Raw genomic sequence first — 19,959 nt, forward strand, 5'->3', positions numbered from 1 at the left:
TATACAAATGAGTTGAAAACTTACATCTACACAAAAACCTGCGGATGAATGTTGATAGCAGCTTTATGGAAGCAACCAAGATGCCTTTCACTAGTTGAATGCAAAACAAACCACGGTACATCCACACAGTGGAATATTATTCAGTGATACAAAGACATGAGCCATCGAGCCACGAAAGACATGAGGGAACCTTTAGTGCATATTGCTGAGTGAAGGAAGCCAGTCTGAAAAGGTACATACTGTATGACTTCAACTATAAGACATTCTGGAAAAGGCAAACTAAAGAGGTAACAAAACAATCGGCCATTGTCAGGGGTTCAGGGGGCAGGGAAGAGGAGGAGGGATGAACAAGTGGAAAACGGGATGTTTAGGGCAGGGAAACTATTTTGTATGAGACTGAAATGGTGCATAGATGACATCATACATTTCTCAAAACCCACAGACCTGTACAAGACAGTGTGAGCTCTAATGTAATAATGAACTTCAGCTAATAATGATGTATGACTATTAGTTCATCATCTGTAACAAATGCACCACACTCATGGGAGATGTTAATACCAGAACAAGCCATGGGAGGGGAACATAAGGAACTCTCTGTACTACCTGCTCAATTTTTCTAAAAACCTAAAACTACTATAAAAAAAATAAACTCTACTAATTAAAACGAAGAAGGATTTGCAGGAAGAATCGCAGCCTATTTCCCTGGAGTCACCATTTTTATCGGGGTGGAAACGCAGGCAGAGAAATGGAAAGGGCTGGATCCTGGCCTATGCTGCCCGACGACTTCTCGACAGGCACCGTGATTGTGAGAGACGATAACTTCCCTGTGTTTCAATCTACCTGTGGTTCACCTGTGAGCCTACAGAGTAAAGCATTTTTACTGATCCTGCATCTAACTTCTGAATAAAACTGTAAAAAGGAAAAAAGAAAGGAATACATTCACTGAACAGAATGCATTTTATTCCACTGTGTGTTTCCTCTAGACCACAGATAAATGAACTGGGCAAACTTTCCTTACTGATTAAAAGGACTGTATGAACCCATAATAATAGCAATAAAAAAAAATCTCAAAAGTGAATCAATAAAAGATACTGGAGCCTCAAACTATTCCAAAAACTGTGATGATATTCTGTAGTTACTTTACATGCTTAGCTTTATAGATACAACTTCTTAAATATCTATTAACTCCTCAAAAGAACACAGGTCTACTAAGATTTCAATCCCGCTTCTAACACTTGCTATGTGAACCTACGTAAGTTCTCTCTTGTGCCTCATTTTTTTTCTTTTTTTACATGTGAAAAAGGATTAAAAATAGAACCAAGACCTATAAAGTTGTAATGAGTAAATGAGATGATCCATGAAAATGGCTGAATGCGTCAGCTAGCACTCAGTAAGGACTACCCAGTACTCCAGCGGCTGAAATGTGCTGCAACCTGAATTAAATTATGTTTAATTGAGATTATTTCGAGGAATTTATCTATCACAGTGCCTGCTACATAGTAAGTAATCAATAGTAGCAACTACTGTTATTATTATTAATGTTAATAATAATATTAACCGTTAGCTGTTACCAAGTAACGTATCCTTAGGATATATGGCTGAGGAGGTGGGGGGTGGGGAGGAAGTTAGCTAAGGTAGTAATTAGAAAAAAGAATTTCCCGTAAATCAAATAAAACCAATGCAATTTAGCTAGAGAGATCTGCATAACTTTATTAAAGGTTGTTTCTTGGCACTTGGGGTTTTTTCAAAGGCTGAAATATTACATTTCCTTTCATTTCATATAAATTCCCCAGAAACAACTGGAGAGTTTCATTTCCCTTCATTATATATAAAACTTCCCAGAAACAAATCCCTGCATTTTTTAAAAAAAGTTCTAGATAGTCCAATAACCATATTCCACTGTAGTCACTTCCGCTTACAGAAAACAGAAGGACACAAAATTGATTTCCCATAAATTATTTCCAATCAACTTTAACAGGGTGACGTAACGGCCATCAATTAAGTAGAGTCACCCCACTTGGATCTAACACTTCTTGACACCTGCGATCTTACCAACAGGGGAGACACTTACTTGAAAAGAGAATTTTTGGGCCTCTGAGGCTTCTTCTTGGCAAAAAAGGCTGCAAACTCTCGTCCAGTGCTGGCATAACTCAGTTGAGCAGATGGTTCAGAGGCCGTACGAGTATTTTTCATATCCAAGTACTCAGTCAACAGCATCTGTACAATCAGATAGACAGTTTAATGCACACCTTTGTGACGTACTATTAGGGAAAGAGATTTGAAACCATAAAAACCGAATTCTAACACCGCACCCTTGACCTCCGGAAGTATGTTCACCTAGCTATGCATATTTCTAGTGGTAGGACTGAGGGAAGCGGCATCACAGCCTGAACGTCATCTATTGCCTGCTTACTCCTCCAAGTAGGAACAGCGTGTGGTGGGCTTGTGAGTATGGGAGGAAGGCAACGTGTTTATGAGGTGTCTAAATGTGGCAGCCCTGGGCTGAGTTAATATTCTCCTTCAGCCCTGATTTAATCCCCATTATTTCAAATCGCAGCAGCAGCAGCAGCAGCAGCAGCAGCAATGCTGGAGCACTTACTAGGGGTTTACCGTACTGCAGGCAAGGGGCTAATCCACTTAGGCGCACTACCTCATTGAAAGCACCGAGTTTTACCCTGCAAACCCTCAGATTACAGGTGAAGGAGTGAGGCTCGGGAGCAGGCTCGGAGGTCGGAGGGACCCTGGTGGATGACTCTGCAGTGCAGGCCCTTCCCCTTCACCCTGACAGCACACAGGACAGGCACACTAACAGACCTGCTCGGGGGCACCACAGGCCACGGCAGGAAACACGTCCTGACCTACAAATGATTTCCAGGACCACTGCTCAAGAGCTTCAAAGCACCAAAAGAAGCAGCTTTTTCCATAACCACTGCCAGTGGGTCCTGCTTATAAAATCAACCTACTTTAGAGCCTTGGGGGCGGCAGAGGGGGCTAGAATCAATGGCTCTACTATTTCTATGGCCTATGTTCTAACAAGTCCCCACTACTGTGAAAGAAAACAGCAGATCTGGAATAGAAATCCCCACGGTTCCTAAGAATATCTAACCTGCGACTAAAGTATATCAACTGATTTCCACAGTTCCTCGCCACGTTTAAATTTTTAAGATTCCCAAGTGGTATAGTACATAGAGGCAAGCGGTTCTACCCATGACTGAAGTAAAAGCTTTTCGGAGACACAAGGTCCCATGTAACTATTCATTCCCGCTTGCATTTGAACATTCATTCATTCATTCATTCATTCATTCGATGCCAAGTTTGAGGATATTAATAAGCATTATCATCAAAAACCATTTTAAAGCACCCTATGAACATGTTGCCCCCATGTAAGTTTTAAAGCAATTATTTCTCTAACATGAGCACATATACACCACTGAGTACTTATCAAATAGCAGACATTTTGAAAACAATCTTCCTCAATCCTGAAATCTACAGTCAGAGTTACTATCTACATTTCGGAGATGAAGAAACTGAGAATCAGTGGTATAAAGAAAACGGCCTCCGTGCATGAGTGGGGCAAACGGTCAATAGGACATCTCTGTATAGTCCCCTCGATTTTGCTAGGAACCTTAAACGGCTCTAAAAAAATAGTCTTAAAAAAAAAAGGGGGTGGGGGTGGAGGGTGGGAGATGAGGGTAAGAGGGATCAAATATATGCTGATGGAAGAAGAACTGACTCTGGGTGGTGAACACACAATGGGATTTATAGATGACGTAATACAGAATTGTACACCTGAAATCTATGTAACTTTACTAACAATTGTCACCCCAATAAATTTAAAAAATAAATTTAAAAAAAAAGAAAGAAAGAAAAGAAAAAGAAACAAGCGTAAGGTCTTATAATTAGAGCATAACAGGCCAGGGTTTAGTTAACTGAGCCTGTGCTCTTCGCCATGACAGTGTCACCAAGAGCATAAAAACTGCCAGTGAGAATGACTGTGAGTGGCAGTAAGTGGACTTTATTTATGTCATTTTCTGTACAATAAAGATTTCGCTGGGAAAGTATAAAACATGTTAACAGATTGGTCAAGTTTTTTGTTTTGTTTTTTTTTACTTATTGCCGAGGCTACTGGAATATTATTCAACATGCTGATGAAATAACATAATCACAAATATTCCTCTGTTAATGCATCACCCAAACTGCCCAATAGTCAGGGAAAATATCAAATTGGGTCTCTACTTCAGTAACTCAACTGAGTGACTCAAACTGTAGATTTGACACTGATGCTAATGAACTGTGTGAAATCTGTGATCAAAAGACGTCTAGTAAACCAGCACAGAATCTCAAATTGACGTAAGCAGAAAGATGTCTACAAACACACTGGTTTCACTGGTTTTAACACCAATATGACAGAAAGATAGTTCTACCAAAGCATGAAGATACACTAAACCAAGTAATTCTTCTGAGGTACTTACTTATCCTAGAATTCAATGACTGGCTTTGTAAAATAAAATATTTACTGACCAAGGTCTAAATAACCAGCATTCTCAAAACCCTGGTATTTTAAGAACACGCATCAACCAAGTCCCCTCAGTTATAACCTCTCAGCATTTAGTCTATTCCTCTCCACTGGCTTCTCCCTTTCTACCTGCAAACATGCTATTTCTACCTTCTCAACAAAAATCTTGCTTGGTCCTCATGCACTAGCTACAATCTTATTTCCCTTTTGTCTTTAGGTTCCAAACTTCCAAAAGCAGCCTTCACATATATTATTTCCTCCACCATGATGTGATTTATTCCTGATTTCTCTCTCAAGCTCCAGTCCCACATCTGTGACTGAATGCTTGACACGGTCACATATTTCAACGATAAAATCAATCCTAAATTCAGAAACCTAAATCCTCTTCCCAGAAAATTGGTAATTCCTTCTTTTTTTTTTTTTTTTTTTTTTTTTTTTTGCTGTTGTTAGTAGTTTCTTATTCTCACTGCTCTTCAGGTTTAAAAAGATGGCTCAGAACCATCTTTTGATAGAATCCTTTACCCCTTGTATCCATAAAAGAATTAGTCCCCGAGTCCATTAATTCTTTCTCAACTCTATTAGTTTGCCCCTTCCTGTCCATTCTGACAGCCACCAATTTAGTTCATTTCATGCAGTTTTTCTTATTTAATTTGCTGACTCTCATCTCTTATTCTTCGAGTCCTTCTCACACCCCATCAACAGCGTGATCTTCCTAAAGCACTGTTGCTGCTATTATACGACTACTCATCTGTAATGCACAACCATCTGACCTCAATATGTAGTTCCAATTGTATTTTGTTCTCCACACAATGATCCCAACACTCCAATCACAATCACCTACTTAACTCTTTCCTCAATATGTCTGGGTCGGTCTTCTCACTTCTGGAACGCCTAACCTAGATTATCCTTTCTCCCCAGTAAATTTTAACAAAGCCTTCCAAAAACAGTTCCACTCTTTTCTCTTTAATGATTCCTTCCAAGGCTACTCTAGGCCAGTGGTCCCCTTTTCTGAACTCCTAAAGTACGTGGTTTTACATATCAGTCAGTAAGTACTCATCAAAAACTGGCTGCTACTATTAGTTATTATTTAATAAAAAGATACCTGGCCACTCCAACTTAAATGCTATGTTCTCAAAGCATTATATTTCTTCAATCCCACCACAGAGCCATACAACATACCAGAAGATCAAAAAAGTAGTGACTCACTGAATTTTAAAAAGTATATCATAAGAAGCCATGATGTATGCTATTTTATGCAAATTAGATAGTCTCCAAAATAGAATGAGCGCTATAAATGAGTCCCCAATACAAAAATCTATAACAGAAGTAAAATAAAAAGGGATAAGTGTGATTTTCGTCACAGCCTTTGCGGTGTTTATTCCACTGATGCATCTGCTTCTTTTTCCTAATACCACTCACCACCAGCCGGAAAATACTACTTTAAAACAGGTAACATTTTATCTTGACACCCAAATTGGTAAAAGTGCATTTCTACATATCTTAAAGAACAAATAAGCTCCTATTTCCAAGGTACTTGAGATTTGATTGAATTAGGCTAAATCTACTACAAAGTCTTGACACAAACATCAGACATCTGGTATTAAACTATAACCAAATACTTTCTTCGTGATTCTACATCATTGTGGATGATGTACTGCGTGTTCCAAATTATACGTGAATATCCTAAGCACCCATCTATGATTGCCTGCGGAAAATCACTCAAGACTGGAATTCTGGGGCAAAGGGCATTCCAGATAATATCAAATACATCCTCTGCCCATAGAAAATGTGCAGACGATAATCCTGTGTTCTTGCTGCTTCTAAATGCCTTCATATCTCAGACACTCATTTCTTTTCTCTCTTTAAGCCCCCAAAATTGCTATGTCTTATTCATCAAGAGCTCATAAAATAAAAGTCAGAGTTTCTGGGTGTTTTTAAGTTTAAGTTAAAAGGCATTAATGTGTAAAACCAAAGACAAGAAATATGAAAATATGGTTGGAGAGCACCTGAAAATCTATATATATCAGTGAGATCATGATTCACTATATTTTTTGACATAGCTGGTATGTCAGATGGTTCTGCGGTTGAAACACAGAAATAAACTGCTTTAAAAAAACATCCAAATTAGTGTGGTCGGGCATTTCTTCTGCTATAATATTTAATTAGCAATCGCTAAGACGCTAGTCCAAAAATCGCACGATGAATAAAGCAGGGCCAAGACGTTGAGATGTATAACATGACACTGGTAACATCACTCCCAATAAATTCCTCCTTTTTCCACTTCATCCTCTTCAACACATTGCCTGTGGCTGCTTGTGGTCATACAAAGTTTTCTAAAAATAAACATGGAAACTATTGGATTAAAATTAACACACCACCTGTCTTTCGCCTCTGTGTATCCAGGTAGAGCTATTCACTGAAACACCCAGATCCTTCTAGGTATGGAATGTGGTAGATCCCGTCCAGTCACTTCCCAGCTTACAAAATCCTCTCCTCGTGGAAGAACTGTTTCCCAACCACACAGTGGACTCTGACAGCCATACTTTACCCTGGGATCTCACCCTCGTGGCCAGACCCTACTCTACCAGGTGGAGAGCCAACCCTCAATTAGCCAATCGGATTCACTTTCTGAGGGACATGTTAGTGGGATCCAGTCTCTGCTGGTCAGTAACTGAGGAGATGGAAATTCTTTGGGGCAACCAAGTGGATGGAAAATCAAAGAAAACCAATGTGCACAGAGAAAATAAAGAATGAACTAGATGACCAGAGAAACACAAACAAGACACCTACAGGAGAGAGATTTAAAGGTTGCAACCCATTTTCTATAGCTTTACATGTCTCAAGTCCAGTTGCTGATAAGGTCTTAGATTTCCTACCCGTTGGTTCTGTAACATATCCTTATAGCCTTTAATACATTTTCCTTATGACAGCTTGAATGGGCTTTTGTCTCTTCAATACGATACCTATGGATAAATGAACATACACTAATACACATCTAGTGACATTTATGTCACAAATACTGTCTTTGCAGAACACTGGTATCTCATGATAGCAGTACTGGAAACCAGTTCTCCTGAGTACTAACTTCAAAGGTTCAATGACGTGCAGCAAAAGCAATACCGTATTTGTCTCCAGTGATGAATCTGAAAAAGAACTGCTTATGTTAGGAGTAATAATAAAGTGAAAAAAATCACCTTCAGCTCCCCATATGAACTAAGACCCAATGTCTCCTGGGCAATATCTTAAATGTGCCTGCATTAAATACTTAATTTTCAATCATTTATTCTTTTAAAATGCAGATGCCCAGGTATAGAAGTCAAATACATAATGATGAGGCAGTAACAGGTTTTGAACAGGTAAATAAAATATTGATAAATATACTTTAAGTAAATTATCTGCCAGCATATAAAATAGATTAGAAAGCAGTGGGATTTGGGGCAAAATAAATGATTAAGGGAAGATTGTAAAGGGAGAGGGACGAGAAGGGAAAACCTACCAAGGCAGTTCATGGGGGAAAAAAGAGATTTTAAAGTAGTGTTACTGAGATTGTACGTTAAGGCACACATTAGTGTCAATGCCGAGAAAAAAAGTAAAACGTAACCAGTGATTCTGTGAAGGAAAGAAGAGGAGAAATTAAAGTGGGTAAAAGACTGCATATTTGAAAGACTAAAAACGTGTGGTTCCAAGAACAATAATCGGGCATGTAGGTAGAACGAATTTGATCAGGACAATAAATTTAATTTGGAATATGCTCCCTTGTGAAGCATATGAATATTCATATTCATGTGCGCCCTCAAACACGTAATTGTGAAAGGGGAAATAATGCTGATGAGACTCCCATGATTTATACATTAATTAACTTTCATTAGGACTGTTAAGTGTATGTCTGTATGGTCTCTGAAGGATACTGTGAAGGACATGTATCTTTGAATATTTGTAATTTGATTTTAGCCCCCATTTTTATTTATTTATTTTTTTTAAGGAAGGCGCAGCTCACAGTGGCCCATGCGGGGATCGAACCGGCAACCTTGGTGTTATTAGCACCACGCTCTAACCAACTGAGCTAACCGGCCACCCCATCCCAAAATATTTTTAAAACAGTTTCGTTGAGGTGTAATTTATATACCACAAAATGCACCCACTGCAATAAAAGTTGTTGAACTGTATATACATTTAGATGTTACAAATCCGCGTCCATAAGCCCCGAGAAGATGCCAACCCCATGCATGAGGATGCAGAGGTAGGAGTTAACAGCCTTGACGTTTTATCTTCTCCTGGAGGTGTTGGCTCTGTCTTCCCCTGTTGCAAGTTCTTTTTGCCCATGGTCTCTTATGTCACTTAACCTTTTGTCTTATGATGACAACTAGGTGCCTCTAACTTCACAACAGGTATCCCATGTGTAACAAATGTTGCTGGGCCAGACCTCTCTTATCCTTCTTACTACCTAGAGGTCAATATCCCACCAGTGGGCTATCAGACAACCAGTGAACACACCTGCAAAAGATGGTGTTTTCTTCCGTTTTTCACATCTTTACCATACTCATTTTAGATCAACACCGGACATTAAAATTCCTAGCTCATATAAGCAAGAGGGGAACGGACACATATGTGAAAATTATAAAAAATGCTTCTGATTGGTCTAATTCCTACGGTATTTTACCGTTACATGTATACGTGTATGTATATACATACATATGTTTGTTCATATTTACACACAGGCACACACACGTAGACACTGCAAGAATAAACATGAATGAGCAGACTGTGTGGTCAAGTCATGGTCCCATCATCCATCTTAACTATGATATCTCACTTTCATTGAAACCCACACAGCAGTTTGCATCTCTCAAGGATTTTATCTCGTAGTCATTTGCCTTCTCTCCTGCCTCTCAGTTCAGGCCACGCCTTTTCTCTGCATTGCTGTTAACATCTAGCACAGTGTCTCAAAGAAAGTGGGGGCCCCCTAGTAGGTTACCTAAACTGAAAGTAAGATGCTTGAAAGGGCAGCTCCTTATTGATGTTTTACATTCACACAGGAGCTTCTTGGAGGAGAACTACAACACCCATGGTGAAACTTGAAGCTGGTTGAGGTACATTAATTGACTCACATCACAGGAATACCATTTATTAAATTTCTGCTCCAATGAGGTAAGTGCTACCCTAATGACCTGAAAGAGTTAATGCATCTTGGAAGAGACCCAAATTGCTCTCTGGAGACAGTTTATTCAATTTAATGGCTACGACTCAGAATTTGCAATCAGCAGTTCAGTTACTAAAGAATCCTTCATATTAGTTATCTGTAATCTGTGAACACTGACACACCTATAAAAAAAAATGTTTGCTTACAGTTGATTCAAAATGGAATCTGTAGGAATAACAAGTGCAGATGCAGCTCCAAGTAACATTTATTTTGTCCCTACTGAGTGCCAGGCACAGTGTTAAGTACATTCCATCAGGATTTGAGCGGAACGTTGTAGAGACTGGGAGAAAACATGGTTGGGAGGCACTGAGGGGGGATACAAAGCACAAATCCAGAGACAAATAAAGTGGCTCCTTTATTCAGGGAGTTTGCAAAAAGGCTCTCACCTGAATTCATGGAAGGCTCTTCAGAACCTGGTTTCAGGCTATCTAATCATATCTTACTCTCTTCGGTGTGAATCGTGTGTATGGTCGATTCAGTAAGGCACTCACCGTTACGAACCATGCATATTATCCCATCTAGAATAATCTTCCCACATGCTCACATCCCAGGCTTCCTGAAAGCACCAGTTCAGCTCCTACCACATACACAAAACCTTCTCTGACCAATCTATGTAAAATCATCCTTTAAATTCCTACAGGACACACGACGATTACCTGGATTTGGTAATTAATCATACACTGCTGGATACTTAACTTTTCTCTCTTAAACTCCCAACATGACTTGACAAGAAGGCACTCTGTCCAACGCGTACTTGTATTACCACAAATTCATCTCACACTGAAATACCTTAACTAAAATCCTTTATAACTGAAGAAGCAACTTAATATCTCTCATTTGTAGACTCTGTCAACTTTTATATCTACAAGAAATATTTCTATCCATAACATAGGAAAATTATTCTATCCAAAGGTGATGAAATATATACAGATGAAATATCTATATTGATGAAATATACATATGTGTGTATAGACATAGATAGATAGATGACAGATAGATATAAATATATCCCTTGAGTAAAATACTAAACTGATGAAAAATATCTGTTGACAGCTTGGTTAAACAAAAAGTAATACTATTTTACCAGTTTTGTTACAAAAAAAAATATTCCAAATCTACAATATGTCTGTGATTATTATACGCTATTTCTACTGAAATGGTATATGTTAACTCAAACATGAAATTAAACTGTTTCATTCATTTATTACACTTGAGGTTAGCCTACAATTTAAAAGGTTAACCAATTAATTGCACTGCTGGTTTAAGTACGTCTATAGTAAATATTTAGAAACTCCAGGGTCCAAAAATGGAGAACTACTTCACTGATATTTCTGGCATTAAAACTAATGCCTTCAGATGGGTTTTCCTATTTAACTTTACTTTCCCCCAAATGTTTCTTTCTTTTATTTTGATCTTTTATTTAACAGCAATATATGCTCATAAAAATTTCAAACAGTACTGAAAGATGTAAAGATCAAGTATTCTTTAACAGTCCTGTTATGTGGAATAGATGTGATTGATTTGCCTTTGTTGACATCTCGTGTCATTATTTCCTCTTGTCATTCCCCTAATAAGCACAGTATTCTGCTCAAAGTACCACATCAATGCATCGCAGGCAGCTCAGAGAGCCCAGTCTATTGGCGAGTGGAAGAAACCTGCCAGGTTGGCAGCACATGGTCCAATAGGACCCTTCTGGCTTTCAACGATTCACCCTCCGTTTTCCATACATTACTCCACCATTTGGTAATTCCTGACAACGAACACCGACCTACTCCAATACATTCAACTCCCTTCTGCCCCCACGACCCAAGGACAATGTCAGAACAGCTGAAATGCCTATGAGTTTAGAAAGAAGTTTGCATACCTGAACCATTTCTCTCTTCAAAATCTACATCTTTTAATTGTAACTCTCAAAACGACCACCACACCCAGCAGAGAGATGCAATAAAAGGCAGTGTCAGAAGGGTAGTAGATTGGGGGAGGGGGGCCATCATTTTGTGAGAGGTATAAATGTCTAACTAGTACATTGTTTTGTACACATGAAACTAATAAAAAATAAAATGCAATGGGACAGGACGGTTAGTTAACCTGACTCCTTGCTAAGTCAGAGTGAATATTTGTCAACATGACTTCAGAACATGAGAGGTGGGGAAACTGGGCCAAACTCTCCTAGTTATGAAAATTGCCACAGCTCCCCCTACTTATCCTCGGCCGCCTTCTACCTCTCGGTAACAAGCTCAGACCACAAAGCAAGTCACAGAAAAGAAGACAGCATGCTATTTAAATACCAACCATGTTAACTCGGAAGCAATACAGCACAATTCTTGTATCTCTTGTTCTCTGCTAATTGCTAAAGACATCCTGCTATGGAGAAGACAGCAACAGTCGCCAGGCCCTAGACTCCTTTAAATGCCAGCTCTTAATAACAAACTCCAAAAAGGTCTTAATTGCATTTACCAGGAGCTCATGAACTTTAAAAGTTGTTAATCAGAGTTCCAAGTAAATGGAATGACGATTAAAGGTTAAGTACAGGTTTCTAAAAATTTCAGAAGTTGACAATATATTGCCCTTCACAGGGGGGAAAAAACCTCTACCAGCCTTGACAGGAACTAAATATCTTAATTAAAAATGCAGAAGTACCATGCTTATTTTCCCAAGAAGTTCTATTTCCAAATGTCACAGTTAATCATGCACTTGACGAAAAATGTGCAATAGTCCCTCTGCCAGGGAGGGAATGCCTTAGTAGTCTGTTCCAAGACATCTGCAGGTCTCCAAAAATGTCTTTGGTGTCCCCTCAGACCTGATCTCTGCCTATGCTGCTCGAAAACCTGAGAATCACAGTGAAATTCCTTCTACAGCGAGATCTTAATTGCTCTCCATCTGAGGAGTAATCTAAAGCCACATGTCTTCAATCAAGTCTGCTTCATATTTATGTGGCTCAGGAGAAACACGAGGTGCTTCCTCCATAAATTTGCTGCACCTGTGTCCCTGGAGTGACATGTTGACAAATGAACATGACATCTCCTGGAACTCCAATAAGAATTTATGATTCTTTGAAAGAATATATTTGATCAATTACAGTGTCATCACAGTTGAAAAGCAAAACCATGTCTTTGGAGTACACTTCACAAAATTTGCGAGTGCTTGTGTTCTGCAATAGGATAAATGACAGATCCCAAACCCCAGAGTCAGGCCCTCATTCCGGCTTTAATCCTCAATCTCAGATTCTCCAGCTTGAAAGGAGCTGGGTACAACACCCGCTGAGTACAATAATGACTCAGATGAATAGCTGTGTAGTGCTCTAGACAAAATAACTGCAGAACTCAAAATCAGAAAATATTTGGAGTGTACTATCTAGCCAGTAAAAATAATTATTCTTTAAGCTAAGTACACACTTATGGAAGAAAAAAATAATTCCTTCTGCAATCCTACTGTTCTTTCTGCTTTTGACTCTGATTACACTTTTAATTCTTTTTTTTTTAATTACTTCTAAAAGTCTAAGAAAAGCTCAGTGTTTGTTCAATACAAAGTACATACCTACAGCATACTTTAAAAGAAATGTGCGGGTTCCTAGTGTTACTTCCACAGCTTGGCTACTACTACTGTTAGAATTATTTCTAGCAATTATATTACACTATCGGGATTCGATTTTGCTATAGAACAAACCAAAGCTTGTGAGTTTGAAAGAAATCTGTAAGTGAAAATGTAATACAGTATGATGGTTAGTCAACTTAAGGTGAAAAAAGAGGAAGCAGGGAAGAATTTTTAAATGGTTCTTTCTTGGAAATACTTCTTAAATTTATGAGGTACTTTTAGCAGCACCTGCGACTACCTCTCCAGGAATGGCAGAGTGGGACATACCACCTTGTAACAAGAAGGGGCTCCCTCTTCCTGAGGATACAGTTTCAGAGCTTTACACTTGGTTCAATCCAGCAAGTGTCAATCAGGCTTTTAATAAGCAACCTGATGGAGAAAACGGCCGCACTCGGAATGGTGAGCTCCAAGCTGCAGGAAGACAGGTGGGCTGACCTCTCACACTTGCTTCTTCCTAGTGTCCCTTTGTGACCAGTGGCAGTATGGAGGACGGCAGCTGATCAGGAGTTCTGTGATTAGTTTGCGAGACAATGTCTCAGGACAAAGTGTCTCACTCTCCTTTGTATTTGCCCAAAGCAGCTCTCGGAGTCTCACTGTGTGAGTGTGCAATCAGTCCCATCTGAGTGAAGGGCTTTATGCACACGAAATCCCTGAGCCTGGTCTCATTAGCACCCTGTTCTCCTCAAGTAGCTTTACCCGACAAGATCAGGACAGCACTTCAGTAAAGACAGAACACTAAATGCCCAGGAACTGGTCTTGAAAAACCTCTTACCCACCATTATCACCAGAAATCCACCAGAGGCCACTAACCAGACAAACAAGTGTGTCTCAAAATCTCCAGTGTGTCTCAAAATCATTCCAACATCTGTGCCTTTATTCAGAGTCCTACTAAATTGAAAGAAATCACCTCATTTCCGTCTGCTACATCAAATCCAGCCACCTTTCATGGCCCGGCACAACTTTTCACTGATGTTTCTACTCATTCAATAAGCACGAGTGAGTGCCAGGCACTGCCCTGGCTGCTGCACGTACACAGGTGGGAGGCCGTGTGTGCCCTCCCCATACAGGAGATGCTGGTTAGAGTGGACTATCTAGTCGTCCGTTAGGGCCCAATCACCCAGGGCTGCTGCTCCATCTGAAGTTGCTCTGCCTCCTGAGCGTGTTCAAGTGCATGAGCCCATGAATGGACATTAGGGAGAGATGCTCCAGGAAGGCAGCCACGCTTATCAGTCCTCATAGTGACCTGCTTTCCCTCACTGAAGATAGTCATTAGTGCCGGTTTTGTTGGCCGTGGTACAACTGTTCTTTCTTCTGGGCCCATGAAGCCATTAGCTAAGCATTTTCTAGCCACACTGATCCCTCTAGAATCTGGTGACCCGTGTAAATACAGCAATTCCAGGATTCGGTTACAATAACTTGCAAGCCGAAATCAGAATCGTTAGTGGCAATGTCTAGGCTGGGATACAGTTGCTTTCATTTCCCTTCCATTCACTTGCAACTGGAATATATGTGTTTACCTTTAATAGCTTCCAGAGATACAGGCAGACTACACCTAGACTGAATACAGAATGGAGCATAGCAACAAAAGACATTGTGCTTTAGCCGAACGTGGAAGGAATCCGACTGCCCACGTAATCAATGTTTTATAATTTATATTCTCAGAGAGTCAGCTGTTATAATCAATAATCCTCACATTAATAAATAATATAGGTAACTACTATAAACTTATGACTTGGGACATGACAGAGAAGGAAACAGCTTGCACTGCTAAGTTTCATGGAATTGTTTCTTTCGCTGCTTGAAACATCGCTAGAACCATAGATAGATCATCCAATTTTTTAAATCAAAACAGCAGTAAATTACAACCCATAAATCTATAGAATGTCAATTGTATACATTATACATGCAGTTTTAAAGTTGCACTGAGCACTTTTCCATCTGGACAATCACTAGCTCACCTTTGTCCATGTATATAAATCACATCACTTGAATTGTCACATTCATCAACTCTGAAACAGCTTTCAAAGAAACCTAGACAGACCTCTCCATCATAAAAAAAGGTCCTACAAGTAACAACTTTAGAAAAGAAAGACTTTTTTTTTTTTCCTCTTGTGTCAGTCATGATACTTTAAAAACTAGGAATCTAGATGGTGGAATTCCTGAGCTTTGTCACATATGAATTGAAAGTTGCCAAGATAATAATTCTATTAAATAATCATCATCTATTGCCACCTTGGAAATATGTTCTATTCTTAGCAGAAGGAGGAGTTTTATGGTTTGTAACCTTTAGCCTAACAACGAACCAAAGAAATCCTCTTAAGGAATGAAGGCAGTGTTGGAGAAATTATTAAAAATATAGTACAAAACATAAAAAAGAGTTGTTTCAGCATGGAAGAAATTTCCTCTTAGAAACAAATTAAGGAAAACACCTCCTAGTCTATTTAGCAACTGAATATTTAGAATGTTTTTGGTCCAGTTACATGTGAATAGGGGTAAAAATGTAATAGTCGCCTGTCTCTAGTTTTGAGATTGACATTCAAAAGTAGCCTGAACCATACAATTTAGAACTTAATCATATTGTCTTGAAATGTCAGTGCTGTTAAAAATATTAGTTTTATCTCAGCTACGAAGCACCTAAGAACAAGCACCACCTAATACTTTTTCTTTATCTCCTGCATTACATAGAGGTTACTCAATCCCGTGACATGAATGAAGCACTTTTTATGTAGAAAGAAATCACCCTGCTTTCAAATGAAAGTTGTGTTTTTAACATATAACATACTATTCTTAACTATGTAAGTTATATATTATAAAGAAAACTTTCTAAAGTGAAAAATACCACTGCTAAACAGCTATTTAACAAAGAGATGATACCTTTAGTATAGAAAATATTATTTTTAATATGTGTTTAAAAGGTTACTAAATTATATGTTCATGATTACCTTCCTTGGAACATCTTGTTACAATAGGCACAACAGAAAAAAAAATTAAGGATATTCTCTGGATGCTTTATAAATAAGTAGTCCAAAAGTTAATCACTAATTTCAGAGAACTGGCTTTTTAATTAAGTGAAAATATAATGTTTAAAATTTTTAAAACAGATTTCAATTTTTAAAGGATTAAAAATCTGTATGCTATTTTCTAAGGACAAAGGTAAGAGAAAAGATAAAGATTTCTTTTGATGACATGCTGATAGCAATATAAAGCAAATGCAATGTCCACTAGCAAGTAAGCATCAGTGTTCCACGCTATCAATTATCACCGAAAATTTTTACTATAGAACTTTCTACTATATTCCAGGTAGAAACTGGCCAACCGATGTTATTAAAATCATTGAGCCTTACTGTAGGAAGGAGAAATATATTTCTGCTTTCATATAAAATGACTTCTATAACCGTGTTGTATTATTTATAATTCACAGTGATTTTTATATTCTCACAGTTTACTTCAGATTTTTTTCGTGGTGATTTATGTTAGGCTCTTTTAAAGCCTCGTTCATATTTATGGGTTATTCTCCTCCCAGATAAGGTAACAATCCATTCCATGTATATGTGTCATGATAAATTTAGAGATTGACAGAGGGTGGACACACACAGACTTTACACAATAAAAATGAGATTGATGAATAACTGGTGATGCCATTATAAGTTACTTTCCATATGGAAAAAGTGCAAAATGGACTGTGGAACTGAACAAATAACCTCACGTGACATCTTTTAAACACACATATATTTCAAATGCCCACGGGTTGCTCATTTGCTCAGAGTAAATACAAAGGTTAGCAGTTCACATACGTAACGTTGTGTTGGCTGTTCTGTCATTACAAGTATTACTAAGAACATGTTTCTCCCATGGACATTTGTTAGACTGTCAGTGGCTGTCAACAATCCATAATGGCGGAGGGTCAAAACAACCTCGTTAAAAATAACTTTCAAGAGGAAAAAAAACACCCTATTATCTGGAATCGATGAGCATTAGCTATTGGGGACACATGCGATGGGCAGAGAGCTGAAGGCTGGTGGGTTATGAAGACGGCAGTGGCTGTGGAGCATGTCAAGCTGACTGCAGAGCCTCCTCCACGTCTGTGCTGTGGCCCTGTTCCTCCTCTGTGGGCCCCAGCTTTCTCCTCAGACACACTTACTGCTTCTCATCGCTACACACGACACTTCCGTGTATTTCTTAGGTTCTGAGGTACACATTTTCTCACAGTTTAATGTATCTAAGATCATTATAAAACATTTTAAAACAGTTATCAATAGTTGTTTTATAATAGATGTACACATTTACGGTACTTTTTCATTTTTTCCTCTAATGTTCTACTTCTTAGTATCTGATATCAAGGAAATGAGACATTTACTAATACTGCTACTGTAGGGACCCTTTCGAATCTGAGCTTTATTCCTCTTCCTTCTGTTTTTCTTTTCTTTCGTTTGGTTTGTTCATTTGTTTTGGTCTTTGTGTCTCATGCATTTCATGGGAAAAGCTGGGTTGTTCAGCCAATCACAGTGCATCGGGCTAAATTATCAGCCGCTCGCCTCTTCTCAGTGGTAGGAGGAAAGGTTTAAAAGCAACACAACGTGAATATAGTTAACACTACTGAACTGGACACTTAAGATGCTATAGTGGGGTTTTTGTTTGTCTGTTTGTTTTTCCCCCCACATTAACAACAAAGGAAAAGGTAATAGCAAGGCACCGGGTCTCTGCAACCATCCTGGTGACGGTCACGACTTCTCAACTCAAAATCATTGACCTCTTTCCAGTACATCAATTAGCTAAGGGCTGGCAGGTCGACCTTATCAACACACTAAACTAGCGTCATGCTGAACACCTTACTGAAGAAGCATCAGAACCGGGGGGTCCATTTCATTCTGTCCCTAGCATGGCAGTTTATTGACGGGTAGCTACCATCTCAAAACCATGTAACTCTGTGACTCAAGATTTTTGAATAAAATATGTCTGGGGATGAGGGAGAATAAAATAAACAATTAGGAAAAAAGGTAAAACTGTTTAAATACTACAACTATCACATGAATGAACGAAAAATTCATTTGGTCTAGAAAGAAAATGTAATATTAATAAGTAAAATGTTAGTAAATTAGCTGAATTAATATTTATATACATGTGTGTTAAACACATAAATTTAAAGCTAAAGTAAGTAAGATTAAAAGAGGATCTTGCCCTAAGTTACAAGTCAATAGGAAATCTGGAGTAGAAATGAGAAACAAACATCAAATTTTCAAGTTAAAATATTAAGATGGTATTTGACTAGTAGCACCCCACACAATCTCTTCCCACATCCCCACTAAAATACCTATGAGTACAAAAAAATGAGTGCAAAAAACAGGGCTAAAACTGTGCCCACACTGCCAGAATCTTAAAAGGAAAAATATTCCACCAGATAGTAGATTAATGGGACAGGGTTAAAATCTACACCTTTTTCGTTTAAGCTTAATAGTTCAACTGCTGTACCAATGGAAGGAAAGTGAGTCTGCGCTCTTGGAAGTAGGTCCCACCCGCCCACTGTCTGCACCCTCCAAAGCAAACTGCACAACCATTCACTATCACATAGATGGCAGCCTGAGAAGCTGCCAGCCCTTTTCCTGACCACCTCACCCAAGAACCTCTTTTTCTACATCCATTAGAAAGAGCATCTCAAATGCAACAGCAAGTAGGAGAGGGTGGGGAATGGGGCTCTGACAAACAGAATCTTCTTATGTAAAATACTGTACACAGAAAAGGACAAAAATAATCATGGAAGATGCATTTATGTTTAGTTTAATATGTCATCGATTCTCTGCATATCAGGGAGACAGGTAGAAATGGAGGTTGAAGATTCCATCTCAAGGAAATAGGTCTGCATTATATGAAAACTGGGAACTTGGCTGGTAGATGTACACGTGAAATTGATTTCTAGCAGTAAAACTCAGAAAATGATTTCATTAGCACCCAAATGTTTAAATAATAGGCTAAGCGGCAGTCGTCATATTCCAACGGTCGGCAAACATTTGGTCTAGGTGAAGTTCCTCTCATTTGAGAATGAGTAAACAGGGAAAAGAAAATGTGACCAAGAGATACATTTCAAGAAACTAGAAACAAGAAAATTTCAATAAATCCTGGCAACTTCAGTACCACATAAGAAGAACACGTGGCCTCCTGCAACAATAAAAGAACAAAAGAACTCTTCAAAGAGAAAACAGGTTAAAAGGAAAAGATACCAGAGATTGAAAGTGGACAAAGATAAGAAAAATTGCAAGGAAGATAAAAATGCTGTAACAGAAGAGAAAGCTGCCATAAAAGCAATAGGTTAATAATTTATATTCCATAAAGTAAAATCAGAGGAATGAAAAACAAATCTGAAAAATAATCCCAAACATAGATGGGAAAAAAAAACAAAGATTGAAAAGGTTGAGAACAGATGATATGAAGATTTGACAACAAGGATTCAATCCAATAATTATAAACAACTTTAAAAGATATGTGTACATACACACACATAAACATACACCCTGAAGTATGTTTTCTGGCTTTGGGGGAAAAACAAGAGGTTACCACATCGGGGAGAGAAGGGGTTATAATGAAATGACCCTTATCTAGTTAGATCCAATTTGTGACGCAAATAAAAATAGGCCAAATAAAGAAATTAAAAACA

The 19,959-nt window shown here is 38.5% G+C and overlaps 1 protein-coding gene across 1 annotated transcript in view; it reads right to left on the bottom strand.

Moving 5' to 3' along the window:
- Nucleotides 1-19,959, bottom strand: part of EXOC4 (exocyst complex component 4) — a 635,543-nt gene that overhangs the window by 464,318 nt on the left and 151,266 nt on the right. The window contains exon 8 of the mRNA XM_019750984.3: nt 2,072-2,217. Coding sequence (XP_019606543.1) covers nt 2,072-2,217 — 146 coding nt within the window. The remainder of the gene's footprint in view (nt 1-2,071; nt 2,218-19,959) is intronic.

The sequence above is a fragment of the Rhinolophus sinicus genome, chromosome 8, assembly GCF_057876585.1.
Source record: "Rhinolophus sinicus isolate RSI-liver-muscle chromosome 8, RSI-T2T, whole genome shotgun sequence".
In the NCBI taxonomy this organism is placed as follows: Eukaryota; Metazoa; Chordata; class Mammalia; order Chiroptera; family Rhinolophidae; genus Rhinolophus; species Rhinolophus sinicus.